This window comes from Pteropus medius, unplaced genomic scaffold (assembly GCF_902729225.1).
Source record: "Pteropus medius unplaced genomic scaffold, Ma_sr-lr_union100, whole genome shotgun sequence".
Classification (NCBI taxonomy): domain Eukaryota; kingdom Metazoa; phylum Chordata; class Mammalia; order Chiroptera; family Pteropodidae; genus Pteropus; species Pteropus medius.
Window position 1 is genome coordinate 27,640,462 of NW_024346667.1, and position 24,941 is coordinate 27,665,402.

The 24,941-nt window shown below is 32.1% G+C and overlaps 1 protein-coding gene across 3 annotated transcripts in view; it reads right to left on the reverse strand.

The window, feature by feature from the left end:
- Positions 1–24,941, reverse strand: part of SPOCK3 (SPARC (osteonectin), cwcv and kazal like domains proteoglycan 3) — a 319,126-nt gene that overhangs the window by 104,305 nt on the left and 189,880 nt on the right. For all 3 annotated transcript variants that reach the window (XM_039876322.1, XM_039876320.1, XM_039876323.1), the window contains one exon: positions 6,297–6,420. In XM_039876322.1, the coding sequence (XP_039732256.1) occupies positions 6,297–6,420 (124 nt within the window). The remainder of the gene's footprint in view (positions 1–6,296; positions 6,421–24,941) is intronic.

Below are 24,941 nucleotides of genomic sequence, written 5' to 3' on the forward strand. Positions count from 1 at the left end.
GTACAACTTTTATCTCAAAATTTACTCGACAATGGGCTGACAGGCAAGATACTTAATGAACCTTCCATGTTCCTTACCATCCGCAAGCATCTGACATTGTAAGCATCGGCACGGTCTCCTCAAAAATCTATTCAAAAAGATTTCTGACTCTACTTCCTTCACTGGAGGTAGTTTGGTCGTTGAATTTCTCTATCTCCAGAAAAGGAACATACCCTCTCAGCTGGCTCTTGGGTAATTGACAGGATGAAAGGAGTTGTAGGTAACTATTTTAAACACACAGGGTTTTTCTTTCCTTCCCTAACAACAGTTGCATGTTGGCCTGGTTGCTGAACTGTCTGAATGCCAGCCTATCCAAAGAGGGCTCGGAGGGTCAAACTCAATTCTGGTTCAACCACCTGAATTCTCCTGTGAAAATAAACATAATCACACTGCTCAGTAAGTTTCCTGATAGTCGCCCATGTTGGCCAAAGTTGGAAACATAATAAGTCTCTCTTTTACACTTTGTTTGCTATAAGAACATTTCCATAGAAATGGCACACAGTTTTCATGCTTAAACTTAATTTTCTTATTTCTCCTTTTCCTTTTTGGAAAACAAAAACCATTCATCACTATCAATTATTATTTCCCTTACCTCTGTGTGTGTATTTAAATATACTAGTAATGAATTAGTAAATTATAAAACACCTAAATTGCTCAACACATTATATTCTATACATATCAAATATTCTGAGGAGAAAATAATGCAGAATTGAAGAGCAAAATAATTAGGATTTATTTTCACTCAATATTTTCCTAGGAAATATTTAAACATTATGATAATTCAGTGATTATTTCTAATCTTTCAAATTCAACTGAAAAAATTGTGTGATACTTTTACTTGGTAATGATATTTAACCCAAACATATAATATTTACAGAAGAGGAACATATTAACTAATTTCTCCTGAATAAATATTTTTTAGTTTACAACAAAATATTACACTGGAAGTTCTCCCCCAGTCAACCTCCAAGGAAGTAACAGACATCCACAGCATGCTGAATGAACACTTAAGAATAATAAATGACTCCAAACTTTCACATTTCTGTGCGGTGAGTTTTATGCTTACTACCACTCCACATTTTTGGTTCTTAAAACCTGTTTAAATAAATTTATATGATAACAATACAATTTAGTTAATTCTGACTTAATACGATTAAATATTAGGGTAAAATAGAGGGTTGCATTTCTATGAAAACAATATTAAATTATTAACTGTCCTAGATAATATGAAGGTAAGCTATATTTAAAAAGTTTATATCTTAATAAATGTGTGTACAATTATTCTAAAAGACTAGAAATAGAGTTCTATAAAAACTAAATAATATTCTACCCCCTCGATTGTTTTGCAAATATCTTTTAGCTTCTCGTTTCGTTTTAAATGGAAAATTTAGGAATTCTTTTTTTCCCAATAACTGAAAAAAACAGAATGCGTGTTTTGTGCATCAATATATGCCCAAGAGGGTAATAATAGAGAGTTGTTGGAAGCCAAATCAATGCAAGGAGAGGAAAGCTTTTCTGACAATTAGAACTCTCCTCAAATATAGACGTTTATCTCACAGAACATGGTATCTTATCAGTGACTTGCATATTGTGTAGAAGTTTGTCCTAGATGTCCTATTGAGTTCTTTTTAAATCTGAGATTTTCTGATAAAGTTAACTCATATTACGTCCTTTAATACTCAGTGATTTAATAAGAGCTTATCCCACTCAATGATTCCTATAATATGCTGGAGCTATAATCTTGATCAAGTTGCCATACCCAAGCCAAAAGCAAAACCTAGCCTGTGTTGAAAACAGTTCAAGCAGAAATTGTGCACATTCATTTCTGACTATTGATCTTCCAACATAAAATTATCACAGCTCAGACAAAGTATTCAAAGAAAGGTAGACAGGACAGTCAAATGCTAAATACTAAGATGTGATACATAAAAATGGTGATGTGTAAGAAATTTTCTCTCGAAATGTACATATGGCTACTAGAATTAGTCACAATTATTAACAGAAAGTAACAGAATCCCTTAAATTTGAATAAAATTAAAGATTAAGAAATCATAGTAGAATGTTGAAACTTAAAATGGAATTTTCTCAAATTGCAATAATAAGTAAATGCTTCCCCTTTAATGCTAAAGTTAACGTTTTATTTTATATTTTTAAAAATCTTTGTATTTAAGATTTTAAAACCAATAGTTTGGAGAAATGCCAACAGTAGTTCTCAACCATGCCCACACAGAAAAATCACCTGGGGAGATTTAAAATTCGGATTCATAGGGCCCCATCTCAAACCAATTTAAGTATCATCTCTGTAGTCAGAGTTGAGAACTTCAGTATAAAATGGATAAGCTTTCTATTTGCCTTCCCTGAACACACACACACACACACACACACACACACACACACACACACACACACACACAGAGGCATTTCTTATAAACGATGTTCATTCTTAAGGAATTCATTATTTAGTTCAATTGTCAAGCACTGCATGACTAAATATGATAGAAAAAGAATTCAAAATCATTCAATGCGTTGTCCCCAGGGAATTTATATTACAAATGCCCTACTGAGTTCTAAAACATTAATATTATTTATTGACTTCCACTCAGCAAATGTAGTATACAACTTACACAAGTCAGTGACAAATATATCCACAGTCTAATATAGATGCCGTATCGGAGAACGATTCCTAGTTCTTACTGAAGCTTGACTTTACAATCAAAACAGACTTTGCCTGAAGTAAAGAAACAAGAACCTTCATCTTTTGTGTCAATTTCTGGAATGATTACCTCTCAAATAACCTTGACCAAACTTATATTTTGATTTTCTGGCACTGCTGAATTTGAAAGAATTTTTTTAAAAGATTGGTTCTTTTAAAAAGAAAGATTAAGTGAACTAAAAAAAAAGTCAATTGTTTTTCTTAACAGCAAAAACAAATCAGATAATGGAACAAAAATACTTCTCATGGAAATCACAAAAATGCCAATATTTTTTCAAGTAAATTTATTTTTCCCTAGTTCCTCATCTGTTCTTTGTCTTTTTGTGTATACATTTTAAAATATTCTGCTTAGGGTTTCTAGACAAGCTGAAAAGTCCAGAACTTGAACTCTAACAAAATAATCACTCAAAATTGGTCACATTATGTAATGAGGTATACTTTCCAAAATTATATCCTAGTTATGTCATTTGATTAAAATCCTCTTTTGGATACCTTCTGATAACCCTATTTCTCACCCCATCGTCCATCTCTTGCACCTATTATATTCCGTAATGACCTCACCTTCACTTAAAGTTGTAGAGTGGAAAAATAACTTAGAATCTCATCTCCATAAATTGAGCTGAGGCTAATAAGGAAACATTGTGGTTAGTCTAAAATAGAAGCTGTAGGAATATTAATTGTAGTAGTAAAAACAAAAACAAAAACAAAAACAAAAAAAACCCTGTATATCAATGTAGGCGGTCCAAAATACAGAACAATGAAAAGTCTTAGAGAAGAGGACGGGGCTTCTTTTTTGGATGTGGGGGTCCCACGCTCTGGACTGATAGTTATCTGGCTCCTGACTAATTTTTATCATATAAAGATTACTTAGCTGGGGAATTAGAAACTTCATGCAAGGAGCTTCATGGACCACACTAAGCTTAGAATTTGGAGCTCACAAATATTGTGAATTCAAATGCCTACGAGCCCCAAAAAGATGTTTAAATTTGTCCTGTCAGAGTATGCTTAATCTACTGACAAAAATGAATGAATCAAAGCCAGAGAGAGATCTTGTGACCCCTGCACCTGTCTTCTATTTTCATCTCCTATTAGGTAGATGTTTGGAAAATAAATAAATCACCTTCTCAAGAAGGCACTTGCCTCTGTGGTCTTTGTTCTTGATTTGGCACCTAAATAGCCTGGGACACTACTTTACTCACAGGAAAAAAAAAAAATGTTAAGAGACTTCATTTGAGTTTAAATCCAATAAACATCTAAAAAGTAAACTTCTAATAAACTCTAAAAAGGAGAGTTTAATATAAATTCTTACTAGGCTAAGATCTCTATTTTGTTTTCATGATTATATGTGGCTCAGCTTCATTTCTGTCAGTGCACACACTTAACATGAAGATCGGTGCTCCAAAGTGGAAAAATCACCAAGTTAAGTTAAAATCAACAGAAATGAGGGTGGTGATTTAGGGTTACTAAAAACACATATTCATCTAAACCATGTTCTTTTTATATCTTTCTTTGTAAATGAGGCATTTATTGAAAGCAATACATATGCAAAAACAGTGTATTAATAATTCGAGTACGGATTACTTAGAATGGTTTTATTGATGATATAAATAAGGCTATATGATTTGTAAACTGGGGCTTCACAGTGTGCCCAATACAAAGGAGAACAATGGGGGACCCCATGAATTGGACATATATATGCGAATTAATCTACGTATAATAGGTGTATTTAGTCTTAAGTGAGATTATCACAACTGTGTTTCTCTAACACCATCAAACGAGCTCTCCTGTATGGTCCCAACAGGTAGAGATCACTTGCGATTTTAACTTTGTGTCCTGTGAAACTAAATTGTGAAAGGACTGATCATCTACTAGGAGCATCCTAAAGAGAGGCCCAAACAAGTAGCTGGTGGACTAATGCTAGACCTCTCCAGGGTCCATGACATGCTGCATACAAACATATTAGTACCTTCAGCAAATCTATTTCTAATGTTGAGAAAGGTATAGTTTTATCTTAGCTGGATGACAGTAAAAATTCCAGTATGTCTTTTGTTCAACCATCCATGTTCATCAAGTGAGATTAAGATTAAAATTTGCTTTCCATGTAGTTCTACCTACCAGTTTGAATATTATAATCTGCATCTTTTGCTGTAATTCAATACACCAGTATAACGGTTTACAAATCATTATCCTTTGGAACGTGATCATTTGAGATAGAGTCATTTTCCTCTGTGCTGACAACATGAATTTTCTAAGTTTGCAAAGCAGAGGCTCACCAAGATCAAGGTCATGTTGAGAGGACCAGCCATACCCTCCCTTCTCTCCTAGCAACATATATACCACTATATACACATTAAAACCGTAGGCATGGTAGCTTTACTAAGGGTACATAGTACTTGACATCCAGTAAGTACTATGCATATATTTATTTACTGAATTAATCTATCCTAAAATTGTAGTGCTCTTTCCAAGATTACCAATTGTAAATGGCAAGTAGAAGTTGTAGGGAAATATTCACTGAGAGAAAGTATGATTCAGAAAGAGGTATCCACAAAAGAAAATGCTCAGAGAGCTAAAAATATTTGGAACTCATTTCGCAGTATATGAGTTTGGAGTATAACCAGATATGAACTGAGGTAAGGTTATTTTACAGACTTCATGTAACCTCTTTACTGTGAATATTCATGTAGTTTCTTAAAGAGATGTTATATGTTTAATTGTAGGGTAAGGTCGTATATTACCTTTAAAAATATTTTTTAAATCTAAATTTGTAAATGGATTTGGCCCCAAAGTCTCAGGTTAGAAGTCATGAGCCTGTATTCCTTTCTATCATGTAATCAAAGAAAACTGATCAATATCTTATTAAGTAAAGCTCTTAAGAGCAGAGAGAGAGAGCAATTAGGGGAATCATTTTATAAACTGTATAACTGTCTAACCAATGTACTGTATACTTGAAACTAATAATAAATTTTTTTTAAAAACCTAAAGACTTGAACAATATGAAACATCAAATAAGGAGGCTAAGTAATGTAGAGAACAGAGACACTGAATCAGAGAAGACATCAAATTTTGATTCGATGTCAGCAAAATATGTGAAATTTGCTATATCTTTTTAATCCTTAGTTTTCTCATTTGTTAAAAGGGATTTTTGGAGGTTCAAATGCAATAATATAGGAAATAACATATGAGATAAAAGAAGTAATGATACTGAAAGACTGTAGCTGCTGCTGCTATAATAATAATTGTTAACCTCATTATGTGCATGGTAATGTTTCTGACCTCTTTCATAGTGGCAGCAAAGGAAATGTTGGTTTTAGTATTTGAGGCTTTAGAGTGTTCATAACTTCAGTATGTAAAACATTAAAAATTCTAATATAGGAGAAACAAATAAACATTGAATCATATTTCAAACCAGTGAGATTATTCACATTGTTTTAAAAGTTAAACAAATTATTTGGAAAACTACATTAGAGAACTAATAGTTTTAATCACTTACTAATAAATATGCATTATGTACTTCATACTAAAAGACCGTAATTTTCTTTACCTGAGAAGAGTAGGTATGACCATCTGAACCACAAACGGGGCTGGTATAGACCACTGGGCACTGCTTGCAGGTGGATAATATGGGACCCCTCCACTGCTTATGGCCTACTCCTGCATCTTTCATACTGTTAAAAAAAATAAATAAAGCAATCACACTTAGTGCATTTATTTAAAAAAAAACAAATTTATATTAACATCATACTTTTTTTCCACTGTCACTCCAACTTGAAGATAAGTTAGAATCAGAAATTGTATTCTCATTGTCCATGCATTAATCTATAGAGTAGCCTTCATTGAAATCTTTTGTTTTATATATCAAAGTTTCCCTATAATAAAATAAGAATATATTCCTTAACGATATTCTGCTAGTCACATATAGGTTACTTATATTTCATCATATGAGGTTTTCTTCATTTTAATTTATAGTTGTGATGTATTTTCGATAACACTGGAAATGGACGCAACAATTGCTCAGCCATAAAGGACACATCTTGGACCTCCTAAAGAGCCACCCTCGTATTCTGCTGGGAACAGTTTTAAAAAAACAGATACCAAACTGACCCGGTGTACCCAATGAGCCTGAAAATAAGAGCAGTTTACATTTAGAGAAAGAGCAATCAAGAACTACACTTTCCTAGCAATGACCAGTATTCACAGAGTCAAATGAGGTTTAGTGATAGCCAATCCTCATTTTATTGTGCAGAAATGCCTCAAAATAGATCCAATAGGCTTTCTTTGACCTAGAATAACTTGGGAAAACCCATTCTCTTCGGCTACCTACACTTAAACTTATTTGTTTTTCCACTTTGATTAAACTGTGTTATTGCTCTGCCTATTTGTGTGAATAATTTACACAGAGTGGGTAAAGGGCTTAAAAATAAGAAGCGAAGCAACAGGCAATCTATACCAAATGAATATTTAGAAGTACTCTAGCAAATCAGTACTCATTCTCAGTCATTAAAATTGTTTATGAAGAGAGTAATATGATGTCTATATCAGGATGAGAAAAGATGATTTACTAGAAACATTTGCATCTTTTTGCTTTTCATTTTCTTTTCATGAATAAGTCAAATGTACAAAAGAGATCCCAAAGACTATTAAGAAATATAGCAAGAATCTTCATTAAAAAGAATGAAGTTCAAACTATGTATTTCATATTTTGATAAAATGTAGGTGGGCATTAAGAAAATGCTTCTTATTCTCTCTTCCCCCTCATCCCCACCTTCCACTGTTTCTGTCTCTTAAAAATTTTTTTTGAGGCTATTATAATGCCGAACACATTTTATTCATTTCAATTTTGTAAATTCTGCCAAAAGACCACTTTAAAATCTTGCCTGGTCACAGAGTTCATCTCATAAGAGATACAATGGAAAAAATAACCATGTTGCTATTGGCACAATATTCTAATGGAAATTAAAATGATGACTGGAAAATCTGAAACATTATTCTATACTACTTCAAAACATAAATCACAGAAATGGAGTAGAGCAAAAAAAAATATTTGCATTGTTTTTCCACCTGTGTAATCAAAACAAGGCATAAAATTATATGAATTATTTGCTTTTCGGGTACGTCAGGAGAAATTATTACCAAGTTCAGGCTTCTAATGAATAAAAAAGAGCCTTTTATCAGTGCAGGATGTATATAAGCTTTTTTGCTTTGGGCTATATATAATATATACACTATGATATATATTATATATAAATACACTATATTCTACCATTCAAGGCACTAAGTAGTTTCATATCAAGATACCTGTTATTGTGTTTCTAATAGATGGAAAATTAAACTAACAAAGAATTTATACTGTTGCTAGCATTTCTTTCCATAACTTATTCTGAGGCAGCTGAGTCATATCATCTTTTCGTTACTTGTGTCATCTTCTTGTGTTATTGATTTACCTTTCCCTCTAGTCTCAGTGACACAAAAGCACAACGATCTCTTACTTTTCTAATAACTACAATGCTAATTGTTGCTACATATGTTTAATCAATTATGGTACTTGGTTTTATATTTAGTTAATTATATATGTTGTACATTTTAACAACATAATTTGAATATAACTTCAATGTTTTAAGATTTACATTGATTTTAGAAAGAGCATAAATGATGTTACCAAAATGGTTAGTAAGAAAAACTCATTTCAATTTGATTTAAGTTTCATGTGACCATGTCCTTAATCAGTTTTGGCAAGTCAGTAATCTCTCTGGGTTTTATTTCTTCACTTATAGGATAAGCTTCATCGGTATGGATCATTTGATCTTGAGGATTCCACGAGTCTATAATCTTTAATAAAATTACTTATATGAGGCACTCGACAAAAATTAGAAGCACAGATAGTGCATACTAGCCATAGGTTATAATTTTAGAACTTGACTTAGTGTTTCCAAGTGAAACAAAGATGTCATTATAGTGTGAAGGGTGATGCTGAGTGGGGCAACAGATTCCTAGGAATGCTGAAATTATAAAACTCAGCTAACTTAAGGTAACAGACATATGAAGGGAGCCCTGTCTTGTCATAATTAATGAAAGAAGGAAAATAAAACATGGTTGTGTTTAAAAAGGCATGTTTTCCATGAAAGCATATCTAAGAATCCTAATAATACTTCTAATATTTCATCAAGGAACATTTGCTAATAAATCATAAAAATGTAATACATTTCATATTTATACTATAAATGATTATATATATTTTAAAGCCTTGTAGTTTCTGAATCCAACAAAATGCAAACCAAATAAAATTCTAATTTATTTATTATCTATTCACATTAGAAGGGAACCATCTGTGTCTAAGTCTTAATTTTTTAGGTGTAGTTTCTTCTTTCTCTATGTACCAATATTAACTTAATTTTTAATGACTTTGCTTAGACAAAAGAATCTGATTATAATCTGATAAAACAGCATTAAAGTAAACAGAGATATTCAGTGACTATCTCAACTCAGGGCAACTTGATGTATTTCTTGTCTATTCACTACACCTAAGATTTCAATTCCTTTGTTCAGTTTTTTTTTTTTTTAAGTTCTGCTAGAACTGTGGAGGAATTCTTCCTTAAGGCATGACTGCCAAGTCCTAATTTCTTCCCTACAGGCTGTAACTCTTCAAGAAACAAGGCCATTCTTACTTTTTCATCACAGGCCTTAGGAAAAAAACAGATGGTATTAGCAAGGTGTGGTAAATTATCTTTGGGGGCAAAAAAAATTACATGAAAGTTAGAAAGCCCTATATAAAACATTAAAACTATAGTGGCCATTATGTTCTTCATACAATTTCTATACTCAGTATGACAGTACTTTGAACAATGAAGCCAAATCACATAAGTAATTAATTTTAATTTCAAGTAAAGACATACTATAAAAAGAAACAAACCTTTACTTATACCAGAAAACATTATTAACTGTGGCTACTAAACAAAAAACATTATATAAAAATAAGTTGGCATAGTTTCTTCTGCAATATGAAGAGAAAATCTACTTGCTCCACATATTTCATAAAGAACTAAGATTCACAAAGAAAGCTCACTTGTAGACATATTTCAAAATGCAGTGATAGGAATAATTAATAAAACATATCTTTGAAAACTATTCTAACATAGTTTGAATTAACAAGTGAATTAACAAGTGAAAAACGACAGCATAGCTGCCTCAAATTGTATTCAAAGAAAGATCCACCACCACCAATAAGTGTTGTATAGAAAGTATACCTGGCTAATTAAATCTGAAATTTATATAGAGTGTAATAAATAATACAACACCATACATATGATTTAAGGAATCAGTACAGAGATTAACTAATACATGAACTGGTTCTATTTAATTTGTGTTGATAGGTATATTCATTCCAGATATGCTCATACAGCATATGAGAGGTTTACTAAGTCTACTTACTATAGTTAAAATAAAAATGAGCAAATTCTTCATTTTTCAATTATTAATGTTCATAATGTTCATAAATAAAGAAGCTTCAATACTACTTTAACCTTAAATAGTTCTATAGTGTCAGCACAGCTAAGTATGAACTAAGATTTGAGTTCACAAAAATGTGTGATTCTTAAAGGTCAAGGAGATTCTATATTTGGAAAAATGTATTCACATTTTTAAAATAACAGTGACAGATGTGCAGCTTAAAAAGGAGAAAAATATTCTACTTAAAAGAAAATGACAGTGAAACAATAAAACATTTACCAAAAGTCATGAGAAAAGATTGATCATTCAAAATATATTTTATATATCAAAATATGTCTTCACTATAAAAAATTCTTCTGATTTTTGTTCTTCTAAATAGAAAAGAAATATTTTTTAGCTACTACTCAATAAATAGACTTGAAAGCTTTATCAGAATCATTTAACAAATAAAGGACAAATTTTATTGAAGAAAACAGTCATTAAAAATCCTCCAAATTTCAGGGAAGGAAAAGAGATTTTCCTCCATGTGCTGTCTTCATGGAGGTCACTGTCATTGGCCTCCCGGTGGTTTGCTGGAAAAGGAAAGCTATTGAAATTAGAAAAGAGACAGAAGGTACCATGTTTTGTTTGAGTCTGATTTTTACACTGAGAGAAAGGATCAAGAGCACAAAATCTTCACTATGCATTAGCTCTTACAGTACATTTTAAGTTAATTAATTAATAAAATTAAAGAGAATGTTTAAATTTATGAATCCAAAGTATTTTTCTCTTTACCACATTTTATTTCATTCCTTTCTTGAAAGTGTATACTTCTAAGCATCTTTGACACTTTCTGGTGAAATCGAGTCAGATTTGCTAGACAAGGAATGTTCTTCAAAAAATGCTATCTCAATAACTTGTATCATATCTAAAAGATTATGAAAAAGGCCCTTTGAAACAGTTTTAACTTGTTTCCTATGTTTGCTATAACAAAGTACCTAAAATTTTCTGTCTTAAAACACCAGAAGTTTAATTTCTCAGTGTTGTAGAGGTCAAAAGTCCAAAATCCTTTTCACTGGGCTGAAATCAAGATGTTGGCAGGACCACTTTCTCAAGAAGCTCTGGGTGATAATCTATTCTTTGCCTCCTTCATTTTCTGGTTGCTATTATCATTCCTTGGCTTGTGCTCACATCTCTCTCAGCTCCATCTCACCTCATCTTCCTCCTTCTTTGTGTCTGTGTCAAAACTCCCCGTGTCTCTCTTATAAGAATATATCGTGATTGCATTTAGGATCCATCCTGATAATCCAGGATAACTTCTCCCTCTCGAGATCTTTAACTTATTTTCATCTTTCACCATATAAGGTAATATTTTCTTTTTTTTTGCCATATATGACATTACACACAGATTCCGTCAATTAAGATGGGGACATATCTTTAGAGCCACCAGTCAGCCTACTCTAGAGAGGCTACTTAGAAAAAGAGAGATTTTACCTTTCTCACAACAAAGGAGCTCCAGTAATGGAGTTCCTGGATTGGAGGGATGCCTTAATGAATCCTATCTATGTATAAGTTCACATTTTTAGTGTATTTATCCCTATGATAACTATAATCAACCCCTTTCCAAATAAACAATAAACATATGATCCTTGACAATCCCTTGGGACTTAAGTACTGTCTTTCAGCTGCAAGGCTGTGATCCTCTGAAATATATGCCTCATCAGAACCATGGACCCATGGGCAGACCTAATCGATTCTTCTGTCAGTAAAGAACAGTTCTGGGCTTCCTAACCAATGTACCTTAAATTCACATTATGTCTAAGTGAATTATAGCACCAATTTTATTTTTTCACTTTACTAAGTTTTAGAGAATCTGAATGCTGGAATTGTGAAGAATGAAAAACAATAACGTTGCCATTTAATGGATAAACAATAAAAATAATAGTCATATGAACATGCCTCATCTGACCCTCATTTTGATCAGTAGAAGAACACATAATAAAGATGATAGTCTTTTTTTCTTTTGCATTTAGGAATAGTCATCATTGGGGAAAGGCAAGAGGGAGTAGTGAGTAGATGGACTAAGTGTCATGGGATAGAGAAAAATAAAGTCTCCTTGGCACCCGCGGTTGACAGAAGAGAAGCCATTGTATTACACTGGGAATCTATTTCAGAAAATGTGGTCAATAGGCTTTGTTCTCATTGTCAGCTAAGTTTCTGTTTTTGTACTTTGCTGATAAATCTTTTTCCAAAATTTTATACCTGTTCACTTTCCTCTCTACTAATATATTTTCACCTTTTAATCACAACTCACTGTTCCTTTCCAGTATGTTTCCCTGAGCCTGAGACAAAGTACTCAAGAAATATCACTGAATGGATGAGAGAGGGAGAGAGGGAGAGAGGAAAAGGAGGGAGAGGGGGAGGAGAGAGAGAGAGAGAGAGAGAGAGAGAGAGACTGGATATATTTTAGGGCTCTTTGATTAATGTACTAAAGATGGTTTCTATATTCTTTTCTTAGCTCCATGCCAACTTAAGAAATACAAATTCTACAGCACTGTTTTCTTACTGAATAAAATTTTACAAATAATTTGTAAATTAAGTTCTTCTTACAAGTCATTATTGTTTGCCATATTAAAAGCCAATCAATTAGAATAGAATAAAATTGTCTCGGAATTCTAACAAGTCTTATTTTTCTTAATAATTAATTATCTTGTGCTACAGCATAAAGGAACATGACAAAGCATTTTACACTATTTCCTTCAGTAGCTTCAGTTTATCAAGGACTCTCTCAGCTCATATAATTTGTAGGATGCTCTCTATTACTCATCTAGGAAGCAAACACAAGGAAATGAACAATTTGGCTCTTCACAACTGTATGGGGAAGAGTGATTTATATAGGCTGCTTCTTTTCAACAATATCTAAACTCTTTTAAAAACATTGCTAATTTACTGCATTTTTGGTTGTCCCTCACTTGACTTTTCAGAACAAGAAAACCCATTTAATCTACAATCTCATGCTCATTTCCTTTGAAAAATACTCAGCTACCATCCCTCTTGCCCTTGTGACAGTTTTTTTCTGACCATTGGTAGCCATAAAACACACAGTAGACGAAGAGCACTCTGCATTAACCAACTCTCCCACTAGCTCTGCCTGCAAGAGGTAGAAAGATGGCTAATGATTTACCCTGTTTACTACTACTTTACTGACCCAAGGCTGGCAAATGGAATTGCTGGGCTGAATAAAAGAATGTGAGTCAACAGATGTGTGCCCACAAGGCTAAGTTAAACTGGCCTGAAAGATTCTCTCCTGGGAATTTGCTACTGACTTTCTATATGAAAAGGAAGCTCAAATGGGTAACCGAATCTACAGCAACTCTGCTGTAGACTTTATATCAAACTAATTTTTGCATACTCATTTTGTGTTTCTTGTTGGAAGCTTTATTTGCTTGGTTTTTGTTTGTTTTGTTTACCTTGGATTGATAAAATTCAAGCTTGGATTATTTAGGATTTGGGCTATAAGTAGGCAACGAAAGCCTTTGGCTTCTTTTGATCTTATTGATATATTATCCAGACATCTAAGTTTAAATAGTGCTCCATGGGTTATAGCATAGCAGATTGACATGCATTGGGTTTCATGCTGAAGCTTCAGTGTGTATTTATTTACATTTTTTTTTCTTTTCACATGTGTCCTTTGGTGAAATTTTTGGATAATCCTGAGTTCCTTTAATCACTTTCTAACAATAGACCAAATCTATCTTTATTGTAATTCTGTCTCATAAACTCCAGTAGATGTGGACACAGATGTATGTTTATGTACTACTACAGCATCTGCAGAGACAGGAATTCTGTAAGTATGCTTATAGTAAAAGTCTGATTCTTAAATCAACAGAAGGAAGAGACTTTCCCCTCACCCATGGCTACATTTCTTGGTTTCATATGTGTATAATAAATTCATTTTTATTGTGTCACACCACTGAAGTTCAGGAGTAAATTTGTTCTAACATAATATTATTATAAATGACACAGATATCTGAAGCAATTTGGACATACTAATAACTAAAATACATTTGATTTTAACATCATCAAAAAAATGAAAGGGTAGAAAGTACTTCCTAAACTTCTTAGTTTGAACTCAGCATCAATTCAACCACTCCAAGTAAAACTTATATTTTAAAAATATTTTCTAACTGCTCTAAGTTCTACATGCATAGACTCTCATCTTGGATTGAAAATGTGAAGAAATAAAGTAAGCAGAAACATAATTCTCAATAAAATATACATTAAAGTTAATGTTGTGTTGTGAATTTCCTAATAAGCAAGATGAACGAGTTCCAAAATACATTCTATTTTAAGATAAATAATAGAAATCACATAAAGGCATTATTATTATTATTATTATTATTATTATTTACAACTCACTTCATACAAGTACACAGATATGTCTATATCTTACGGAGAAATCAAATAATATGTTTCTTTTAGAAGTTACACACATTAAATGTTTATAACCACTTAAGTGAATGATTAGTAGATTATTTTTCAGAGTTCAGGACATTTTGGAGGGGAGATTATTGTTTGAATAGCATCTCTACCATTGTCATCAAGAGAAAATAAATTGTGATATAATAATCCCTTTGGTGAAGCTAAATTTTACAAACCCTTAGATTGGAATAAAATGCAGATGTTGAATAATTGTGAAGCTTTACTAAATATAGGACATGAGAAGAAATTAAAATGAGTTTATGAATTATTCATGGAGGTTTATCTTGGCTAACCATGAGAACCCTGTGGGTGCTTAGGATTGTGTCAGCACACTTACAGCCACAGAGCATGCACAGCCACATCTGCTGGAACTTCAGTTTTCTCAAGGAAATGAGAAAAATTATAGATCTTTTAACAGACAATTGTCACCTTTGGCATTTGCTTCAGGCTACATTCTCCAGATCTCATTTCAAATAACTTTGTAGAAAGGTTTGCGATCTGTTTTCTCTGATGATCTATTCGAACTAAGTTTTCAGAATTCTGTCTTTGGCAGAATTCTAAGATGTTACCTTCATCTCTGTGCACCCCAATAGCGAGAAAGAAATATTATACCTTTTGCCCTTGTCCTATGATCCCTGACCTCTTCCCCTAAGTAAGTGTGATCAGGAGAAAATAATAATATATATTAATATATTATTATATACTATATATTATGCATTATATATTTATATACTTATATTCTATATACATTAATATATCAATAATGTATCAATATATAATAAATACATATCAATATATAATAAATATATTAATATATATTAATAGTCAGTTAATAGTCAGAGTGAGAAAAATAATCATAGCAAAATGTAGTGGTCTTCTTTACTCAAACTATTAAAAACTTTTCATTTAAACAATGGCAAACTAAAAGGTTTTAATGAGAAATATGGACTATGATACAAAGTTATTGTTATGCTGTTTTAGGGTACTTTCTAATAAATTGCTAGCTCTTATTCCTTAATTCTACACAGCATTTTGAATTTAATCCTTTTACTGCTAGATAAATTTGAGTGATTTTCTTTAGAAAATCGTTTTTGCTAGAAGCATGACTGCCTTTTCAAAAGTAAATTAGATATAATACAATAATAAAGAAAATACATGATTTTTTTCTCAAAACAGTGTGGGTAGAGGGGAGGAAGAAGCGCAGTAAAGATTGAGCTATAAAACACAAAGTAATAAATGTTTATATATATAAAAGCTGTCAACATACTTCTTTACTGTTTATACTATATTTGTGAGGGTTTTTATCATTATCAATTATAGTATTTTACTCTATCATTATAAGCAACAAGTACATTGTATGTAGAAAGGAGCTACTCTTACAAAATTGACATAAATTCTGTTTAATATTCTCCTCTTGTAAAAAGGGACAATGACAGCTATAGTTCAATTGACAGCTCTTTAATAATTCTGCTGGCACCGTAAAAGTGAAAAAAAGAAAGGCAGCCTTTTATGAGAGAAGATAAATCAAACAGAAAGGATGAAAAAAAAATACTGCATTATGAAAAGGTCAGACACTTAGATTAACATAGAAGGTACTTGTGAAAAACATTCGCATTTCCTGTCAAGTGACCATAAGATAAAGTATAGACAAGAAAGTTAACATTCATTATCCTATAAGACATGCTATCATAAGTTCAACTTATTTTTACCCCCAAATACTGCATGTTTGATAAGATTTCATTTAAGATCATTTTAAAAATGTATTTTAAATGTAAAATAAAAACTAATTAGTCTGCCACTAAAAAAATACAAATATGTCAACTTGTTGCCTGCCAAAGAAAGTAAATGGGCTGTTTTGGGGATTCAATTAATGTCTTCTTCTACAATTGTTGTAGACACACACACACAAGCGTGCACACACACACATAGAATTTTTTATATTTATGCATGCTGTGAGTACGAAGACTGTTCATGCTAATGGCAAAACAAAAACAAAAACAAAAACAAACAAACAAAATTTTTGCATATCCTTTATGCCTGTAATTAGAATATAATTCCAAAACAATTCATTGGTATAAATAAAAAAAATCCAAATTTACTTTGCATTAGCTTACCCGATATTTAATATCCATCCTCTAGATTTGAATTGTTTATCATCAGTTTACCCCCAATAGAATATAAGCTCCTTCAGAGCTGATATTTCTACATATTTACTCAGTTTTATATACCCTGTGACTAGAATATCTCCTAATATAAAGCACTCGAGAAATACTTAATTTAAAAAACTTGAATAACTGGCAATAATAAGTATCTCTTCTCTACATAACACCAGTTTCATTATTTAGAGAATTAAATTTATGCTTTGTGTTGATTTGCACTGAAAAGTTTGTTTCTTATATTAATCACTTGTGGTATATTTTCTGATGCTGAATTTGCTACAGGTGACACAGTTAAAGCTTTTAAGTTCCTTTAAAGAGGAGGAGGAGTCAGTATCAGGTGCTCAATAGGCCTCACTCAGAAAACTGTTGGGGAGTTTGAATCACCTTCCTGTTATTACTGGGTCTTCCTGATTTCTCTTAGTCTTTTAGGACTTTTATTTTCTTTCTTTTTCAACACTTCTATAGATCTTACACATTTGAAGTGCATGGATATAGAGATATAGATAAAATATAAATAGCGATATTTCCTAGGTAGTGACAGAAACTCACATTTCATATTCATTACCATTATTGCTTTGGAAAATTGCATTTGACATGTGGTTTCTAAGGGTACACACATATCGCTGAACCACAGAAATAAGCCTGAAAATATGTTAGCTTGTTGCATTGTTTAAATTATCAATGTTTAATAAATCCACAATTTATGTAAAAACAAAAACAATTAAAGATGTTCTATGAGTTATTAATGTTATATTTTCTGGAAATCATGGCAAAGTATCACATTTCTTTTATCAGGAAAATTCCTAAATGCTCTTGAATATTAATCTTCAATAATATTCTTAAAAGTGCTTTCCTATAAAAGGATTCAGGTATTCTTCATATAATTTCAGAACTTTCAAGATCAGACTAATTCTGGTAATATCAAAACTTTAAGCAGCAATATGATGACTAAGCGAACATACATCAAAATATTCATTTTGTCATTTAAATGAGCCTTGTTTTTCAATGAAGTTTCTTTCAGAAAATCTAGCCACAAATGAACTCCTCTGAAGTTATTTTATAAGTAAAATGTTGGGAAATTTTTGTTGATAAAATGTCACTTTCAGTGGACATTAACTGATTTCTCATTGAAATAAGATTTAGGTGAAATTTTAAAAATGTAATTGCTTAATTTAATTTCATCAGGAAATAGTCTATTTGATTTATAAGATGGATGGGTGGATGCATGGATAAAATTAGATTGATAAATGTATTTGAATATATTTGCTCTGTTTTTCATCTATGTATATTAAAAAGTACAGGGCTTTCTAAGCGTTATGATATTAAAAATGATCTCAGTGCAAACATGGGAAAAGTCTTTCTGTGTGCCTAGTGTCCATCGAACCTTCATGCATGGCTACTGTGATTGATATAATAATTAACATAAGAAGCTATTTATACTTTTTACAAAAATCCTATTAAGCACAAAAGCACTGACAACTCCATGCATTGATAAATTGGCTAAAAAGTTAAATTTGCTAAAAAAAGTAAATGTGACTGCCAAATTTTATTCAAACTTTAAACATGAATGAACTTTATTAATACGATATTAAAACTACAATTTTACAAATAATACTAATAGGTTCTCTGACTCGTCTCTCTACATTGAAGTCAGAAGACATTTTTAAAATGAAAATCTAATTCTGTCACTCTCTTGCTAAAAAAATATAACAAACAAACCAAACAACAAAACACAAAAAGCAAAACTTTCAGTGCTTTCCTTTGATTTGTGGATAAACAACAAAGGCCTTCGCTGGACTTGGAAGAAACAGCATTGTGAGCCTCTCCCATCTCGGCTCCTCCCCTTGGCCCCGCTGTTCCACATTCAGTTCTTTCATGTGCTTTCTCCCCGGATGGGGCTTACACACTACTCTGCCCTCTGTCTGGCATGTCTTTATAAATCTCTTTTTATAAATCTCCATAGAAATCCTTCGGATCTCAGCTGTAGGGTCACTTCCATGGAGAATCCCTCCCTGACTGAAGGGACACTAGTTATGTTTCCGTCTCTCTCTTTCTCTCTCAATGGCTCTCTCAGCACATCTCATTTCTCACTTTAAATAGAAAAAAAAATTATTACATTATTATTATTAACAATATAAGGAACGTTAGGAACCAGTTCTCCATGCGAGTCTCCGCCCATTTCCACACATCTTACAAACGTGTTGTAAACCACCTTGGGACATGGAGATATGTCTTCCTATGTCCAGAGAATAAAAACAATGAGTTAAACATAGGAAAGCTTAGTACTCATTATAAAAATCTTGGGTTACCTGTGCTCGGAATTTATCTCCTATATTGTAACCCACATGTGTGCAGGTATCTAGCTGGGCCCACCCACTGACTTCACCCCCATGAGAGCAAGAGGAATTGATAAATGCACTGATGTGCCATGCTGCTTTCTGTAACATGAGAAATCAAGCTCTGTCTCTGAAACAGGTGTCTGCTGTCTTTAACTACCATCTATGTAACTGAGACAGACTAATTTGTCAGCTAACAACTTGGTTAAAATTTCAAACTCTTCATAGTTCTTTATTACGCATAAAAAAGGAGTAAAAATGTGAATGATCTGTTAATAATATGAAGGAAAACTTAGAAGAAAAGGAAATAAGTATAAGAAAATATGGAATACCCAGAAATTAGAGAACTATAAATAAAAATCACATGTAATATCACCATCTAAATATACTTAGCGTCAGCTGTGTGGTATATTTATATTCAAAAATATTCTCTATCTACCTGTATTTGTTATAATTTCTTAGTACAGAAAACAATATTGTAACAAATACTATTTTATGTGCCTCTAAGAAGTCTATTCTGATTATTTCTATAGCATAAATTCCTAGAATTTGATTTCCAAATCCGAGACAAAATGCTTACTGCCTTACTTCATTGCCCTCCAGAAAGGCAGTTTAAATGGTAATGAGTTCTCTGAAGAAAAATAAAGAGGGAAAGGTGATTGTGTTGCAATTTTAAATAGGAAGCTAAGCGCTAAAATGTTAATATTTGAGGGGGAAAAAAAACCTAAAGGAAGAGAAGGACTAAGCTATGAAAATTCCAAGTGGTGAAAACTACAAGAAAAGTTACCCCGAGTTAAAAATAAATAAATAAATAAATAAATAAAAAGTGGGAGAAGGGAGGAACTTGACCTATTTGAGAAAAGCAAATAGGGCAGTACAAAGCCATATAAGCAAGGATCATCAAGTGCACACGAAAAGCAGAATTATAATGGCAGTCCAGATTTGTAGGCCTCTGGAAGAGGCGATCCACCATGGATACTGACCACATGTTCTTGATGGATATTTCAAAAGTAGGCCGTGATTACTTATTATCTTATTTCTTAAAATTGAATTTCCGGAGACTAACCTTAAGATATGAAGTAATGTTTCCCCCTGGACAAAGAGCAGGCTTCTTCCACTTACTGAAAGTGATGAGACCCCAAGCTCAATGTCCTCCTCCTGTATTATAGCCCACTGCATGAGCTGGTATCCATCACAGGATCATGGAACTGAGGGACATGGAGAATCCAATCGAAATATAAAGCTCTGGCTATCGTTTTGCTGTGAGGAATAAAGTACTATGTCACTGACCTAAGAATCACATATCTTCTGCCAGCATCCATAAAACAGGCAGGCTAACCTGCAACTCGTAAGTAGGGCAAAATCCTAGACCTCACATAGCTCTTGACAAGGTCATACCAATCATTGTAATGATTTGGGCTTTTACCCTGAGAGATAAGGAGTTCCATTAGCGAGTCTGAATAAGAGAATTAATGTGATCAGTTAAAAAAGGTCACTCTGTCAGCTCTGTAGAGAATAGACTGAAACAAGACAAGGGTGAAACAGGAAGACACGTAGTTAAGGAAGCAATTCCCTTAGTGAAGGCTTAGCGAAGGCATGACACAATGGTGGCTTGAACAAACGTTCCAGCAATGGAGATGATGAGAAGCAGTTGCATTCTAATATACTTTGAAGGTAGCACTAACAGGATTTTCTGACAGATTAGATGTGGTATATAATAAAATAAAAGATTGTAATGAGACATTCAAAGGATGTAGCTGGAATTAACTGAATTTATATAAAAAGATCTAAACTGGAAAATGAAGATTGAGGGAGTTTCTTTTTATTCCCACATTGGTAAGAGTTTTTAGCATAAATGGGCATCAATGGGTACTGATTTTCAAAAGCCCCTTTATGTAAGGACAGAATCATAAGGTTTATCTCTTTTGCTCTATTAAATTGTTGGATCTTGTTTGCTTTTCTAGAATAAATAAAAATGAGCTGTGATGTATTATCCTTTTGTACCAGATTGAATATGCTAATGTTTTGTTAAGAATTTTACATCTATATTCATGAAAAAAAATTAGCCCGTTATTTTTTTTTTAGTTCTTGTCAGTTTTTAATAACAATTAATCACAATTAATTTGAGAAAATTCAAATTCTAAGATCCAGAAGTGTTTGTACAATATTTGTGTTTTTCTTCTTTAAATATCTAAAATAATTCATAATAAAAACACCTCATCCTAGAGATTAGATTTTAGAGAATTTATTTGATTTATTTAATTGCTAAATATTTCACATGTTTTATTTTATTCTGAATCTGTTTAGATAAATGACTTTTTGTAAAATGTTTTACATTTGATCAAAGGTAACATATGCACCAATAGAGAATAGTTGCTAATAAGCTCTTATGATGTAATGTCTATAGGATCTCTAGTGATGTAGTTTTTTCCCATGTTTGATATTGAAGATGTCTTCTCTCTTTTGTCTTGATCATTCCTGCTAGGGGGTAATCTTTTTTATTAGTTTTCTCCCAATAAATAAGCTTTAGATTAATTGATTTTCTCTATTGTATATTTGATTTGCATTGCAATAATAACCTGCCTTATATCTATTGTCTCCTTATTTCTAGTTTCTTTATTTTAATTTTCAATTCTTGTTCTAACTTCTTGAGTTGAATACTTAGAATGTTAATTTTCAACTTTTCTTCCTTTCTAGTAAATACATTTTTAAGGTTATATATTTCCCGCTAACATAGATTTAGCTAGATCTCCAAAGTCTTCATAGTGTGATAGTTAGTTGATATTTTATTGCAATTCCATTCAAAATATTTTCTAATCTTAATTATGATTTTTTTTTAAATTTGATAATGGGTTATTTATAAGAATATTGTTTGCTATCCAAACATTTAGGGCTTTTCTAGTTACTCTTTTATATTAATTATTTTGGGATGAATTCCACGTGGTTAAAGAACATACCGTGAATAACTAGTTGATAATTGCTTTGTCCCACTCACCACTCACCACCATAGAACATGAATTTCTTTAAGTGTAAGCTACAATAAAGACTTGATAGGCAAAAGTGGTTAACAAAGCCAAAGCTCCAGAGATTATTCCACAGTATATGTTCATGGAAAACAACTCCAATATGCGTCAAGTTGTCATTAGTAAATGAGTATAAAAGAGAATACCCTTCTGGAAATTTAGAAACTAAATAAGCAACTTTTCCCCAGGGTTACCTTAGAGAATCTTAGAAAATGGGGAACTTGATCAAGGTTGTGAATGATGTCTATGTTATAAAGTAACTTATAAATTATAAGTTAAAATATAAATAATAGGTAGATAGACAGACAGACAGACAGACAGAATTTCCAGTGCAAATCAATTTTAGTAGTTGTGGTTTTTCTAGTTCGGCTAAAACAAATTTTGTAAAAGCTGGAAAGTTATAACAAATACAGCTGGAGAAATAATTGGGTTTTAATTAATTTAATTGTTTGGTAAGATATTTCAAGTTTATTCTCCGAGTAATGTGAGTTTATATATTTGAACAGAACTTTTTAAACAAATGACTTAGAAAATGACTTAGAAAATCTAAGAAGAGGTAATTTTCAAAGATTAGTACAGCATCATCTGAAAAATGACAAAGGAAAGGCCTGGTGAGTAGTTTAAAAATCGCCAAGTTACAAATTAATAAAGATACAAAACTGAAAACAGAGAAAAGATAAGAAAGAGATAGATTATAAAGAAACTTGTAAAGGGAAAATTTACAAAATTTAGACATGGATCAGGTGCAGGAATAAGTCAGAATCCTCTGGTTTTGATCTTGGTTTAAGGTAAAATTATATTTCTATAAAATTAAATATGACTATAGTTTAAGTATATGTTGGTATTTAATTTGGTTATAAACATTTTGAATTGTGGATGCTGGTGGTCGATCCAGTAAAATATTTTTAGCAGGTAATTGTAAACTCAGAACCCAGAAAAGAATGTAAGTATAAACCTGCTGAATTTAAGCTAAGAAACATAAAGCCAGTAGTTTCAGTTGTGGACACAAATTAAATCTCTGAAAAAGAGAATGTAGAAACAAAAGAATAAAAGGAGATATTGTGGGATGCATATATATTTAGAAGACAGGAGTAAAAGACAAGGAAATAAAGTGCATAGAAAAGACATGATCAACATTTAAGCAGTCAACAATTAAAATACAATACTAGTAACAAACTAGTTAAATAGAAAGTGTAATCATATAGTGTAATATTGCAAACGTCTAGGAAGAAAAGAGTTCCAAGAAAGGATCTGCTATGGTGTAATAACAAATATCTCTGGTCAAGACAAAGGGTACCAACATTTATTAAGTATCTACTATATGTCTGAGAGACAGAGAGAGACAGAGACAAAGAGAGAGAAGGAGGGAGAGAGGGATTTTTATTAAATTCTATGGACCGTATAATATGGGTATTATAATCTCTATTTTTAAAGTAAGGATAAATCCTCTATACAGTTAAATGGTATGCCTTATAAAATCCTAGTAAATGTTGGAACCTGAATATTATCTGATTCCAAACCTACCTTCATAAACACAGGACAGATTTGAATAATGTAAGATAGCTGAAAATTACAGTTTGCTAGACTTGAGGGGCATGAAAATAGACTGCAAAAACTTACTTGGAGAATATAGTTGAGAGGTGATGGCACACCCATAAAATGGATTAATTCTTTTTTCATTCATGTTTTCAATAGAGTAAACTATGAAAAGTAAACTATGCAAGATAACAGGGAATAAAAGAGGTTAACATAAATACAATAACAACAATGAAGCAATAAAAACAAATACCACAGGAACTTTCTCCTTATGTAGATAATAGTAAGGTTGGAAGCAATTGTGATTTAAAAAAAAAAGGCAAATTAATGTAAAATTGTGACTATGACAGTACAAGGAAGGTAATATTTAGTTCCATAACAGCAAATGATACCTGAGCCAGGATCTGAAAGGAGAGGAGTTATTCACTAGATAAAAATGTGTTTTGTTTGTGGCTGGGTGGGAGTGTGTGTGGGGACTTTAGTGTACCTATTAGGAACTCAATAAATGATGATTGATTTCAAAATTACTCTTCTCATCCCCTCAATCCTGTTTAAAATAGCTCAAAAACAGAGACTTGATCATAATATTCTAAATAAGCCATTTTGTCTTTATGTTTAATAGGGAAAAGGGTGTTCTAATGAATATATCCCAATAAAATTTCATAAATATAATTGAGTTTATTTTCTCTTGTAAAAGCCATTTCTACTACAGAGTTAGCACTGATTGAAATTACAATAAACTGGAAACACATAAGGTAAAATCCATTAATTAATTTTATTTTTCTACATTTTATTTGATGATAACCAGAGGGATTGATTTACTGATATAAAAAAGTTGACATTTCCTGTAGTTATAAAAGAGACATTTAAAATAAGATTAATAAAATAATTGGAGAAATGGGGGACAATGCAATGGCCAATTGTATGTGTCATACACAGTAAAGTGGTCAGATTAGTCAATAACACCTTTTCGACTATTGCTTAAACAATCTAGAAATGAATTTTTAGGAAAAGAAAATTATTTCTTCTAGTGACTCCCTTATCTTTCTGTTTACCATGATATAGTTTCTAGGTATCACCTTTGAGTATGTGCTCAGATTACAATATTCCCTTTTCTCTCAGATCTGCCAGATGATTTGTGCTGGTTTTAGCCACTACAGCCTCCCTAAACACCTTCCAAACAGAGCCACTGGCTGTCCTGTACAAATAGATGTAGGTCCGGCAGATG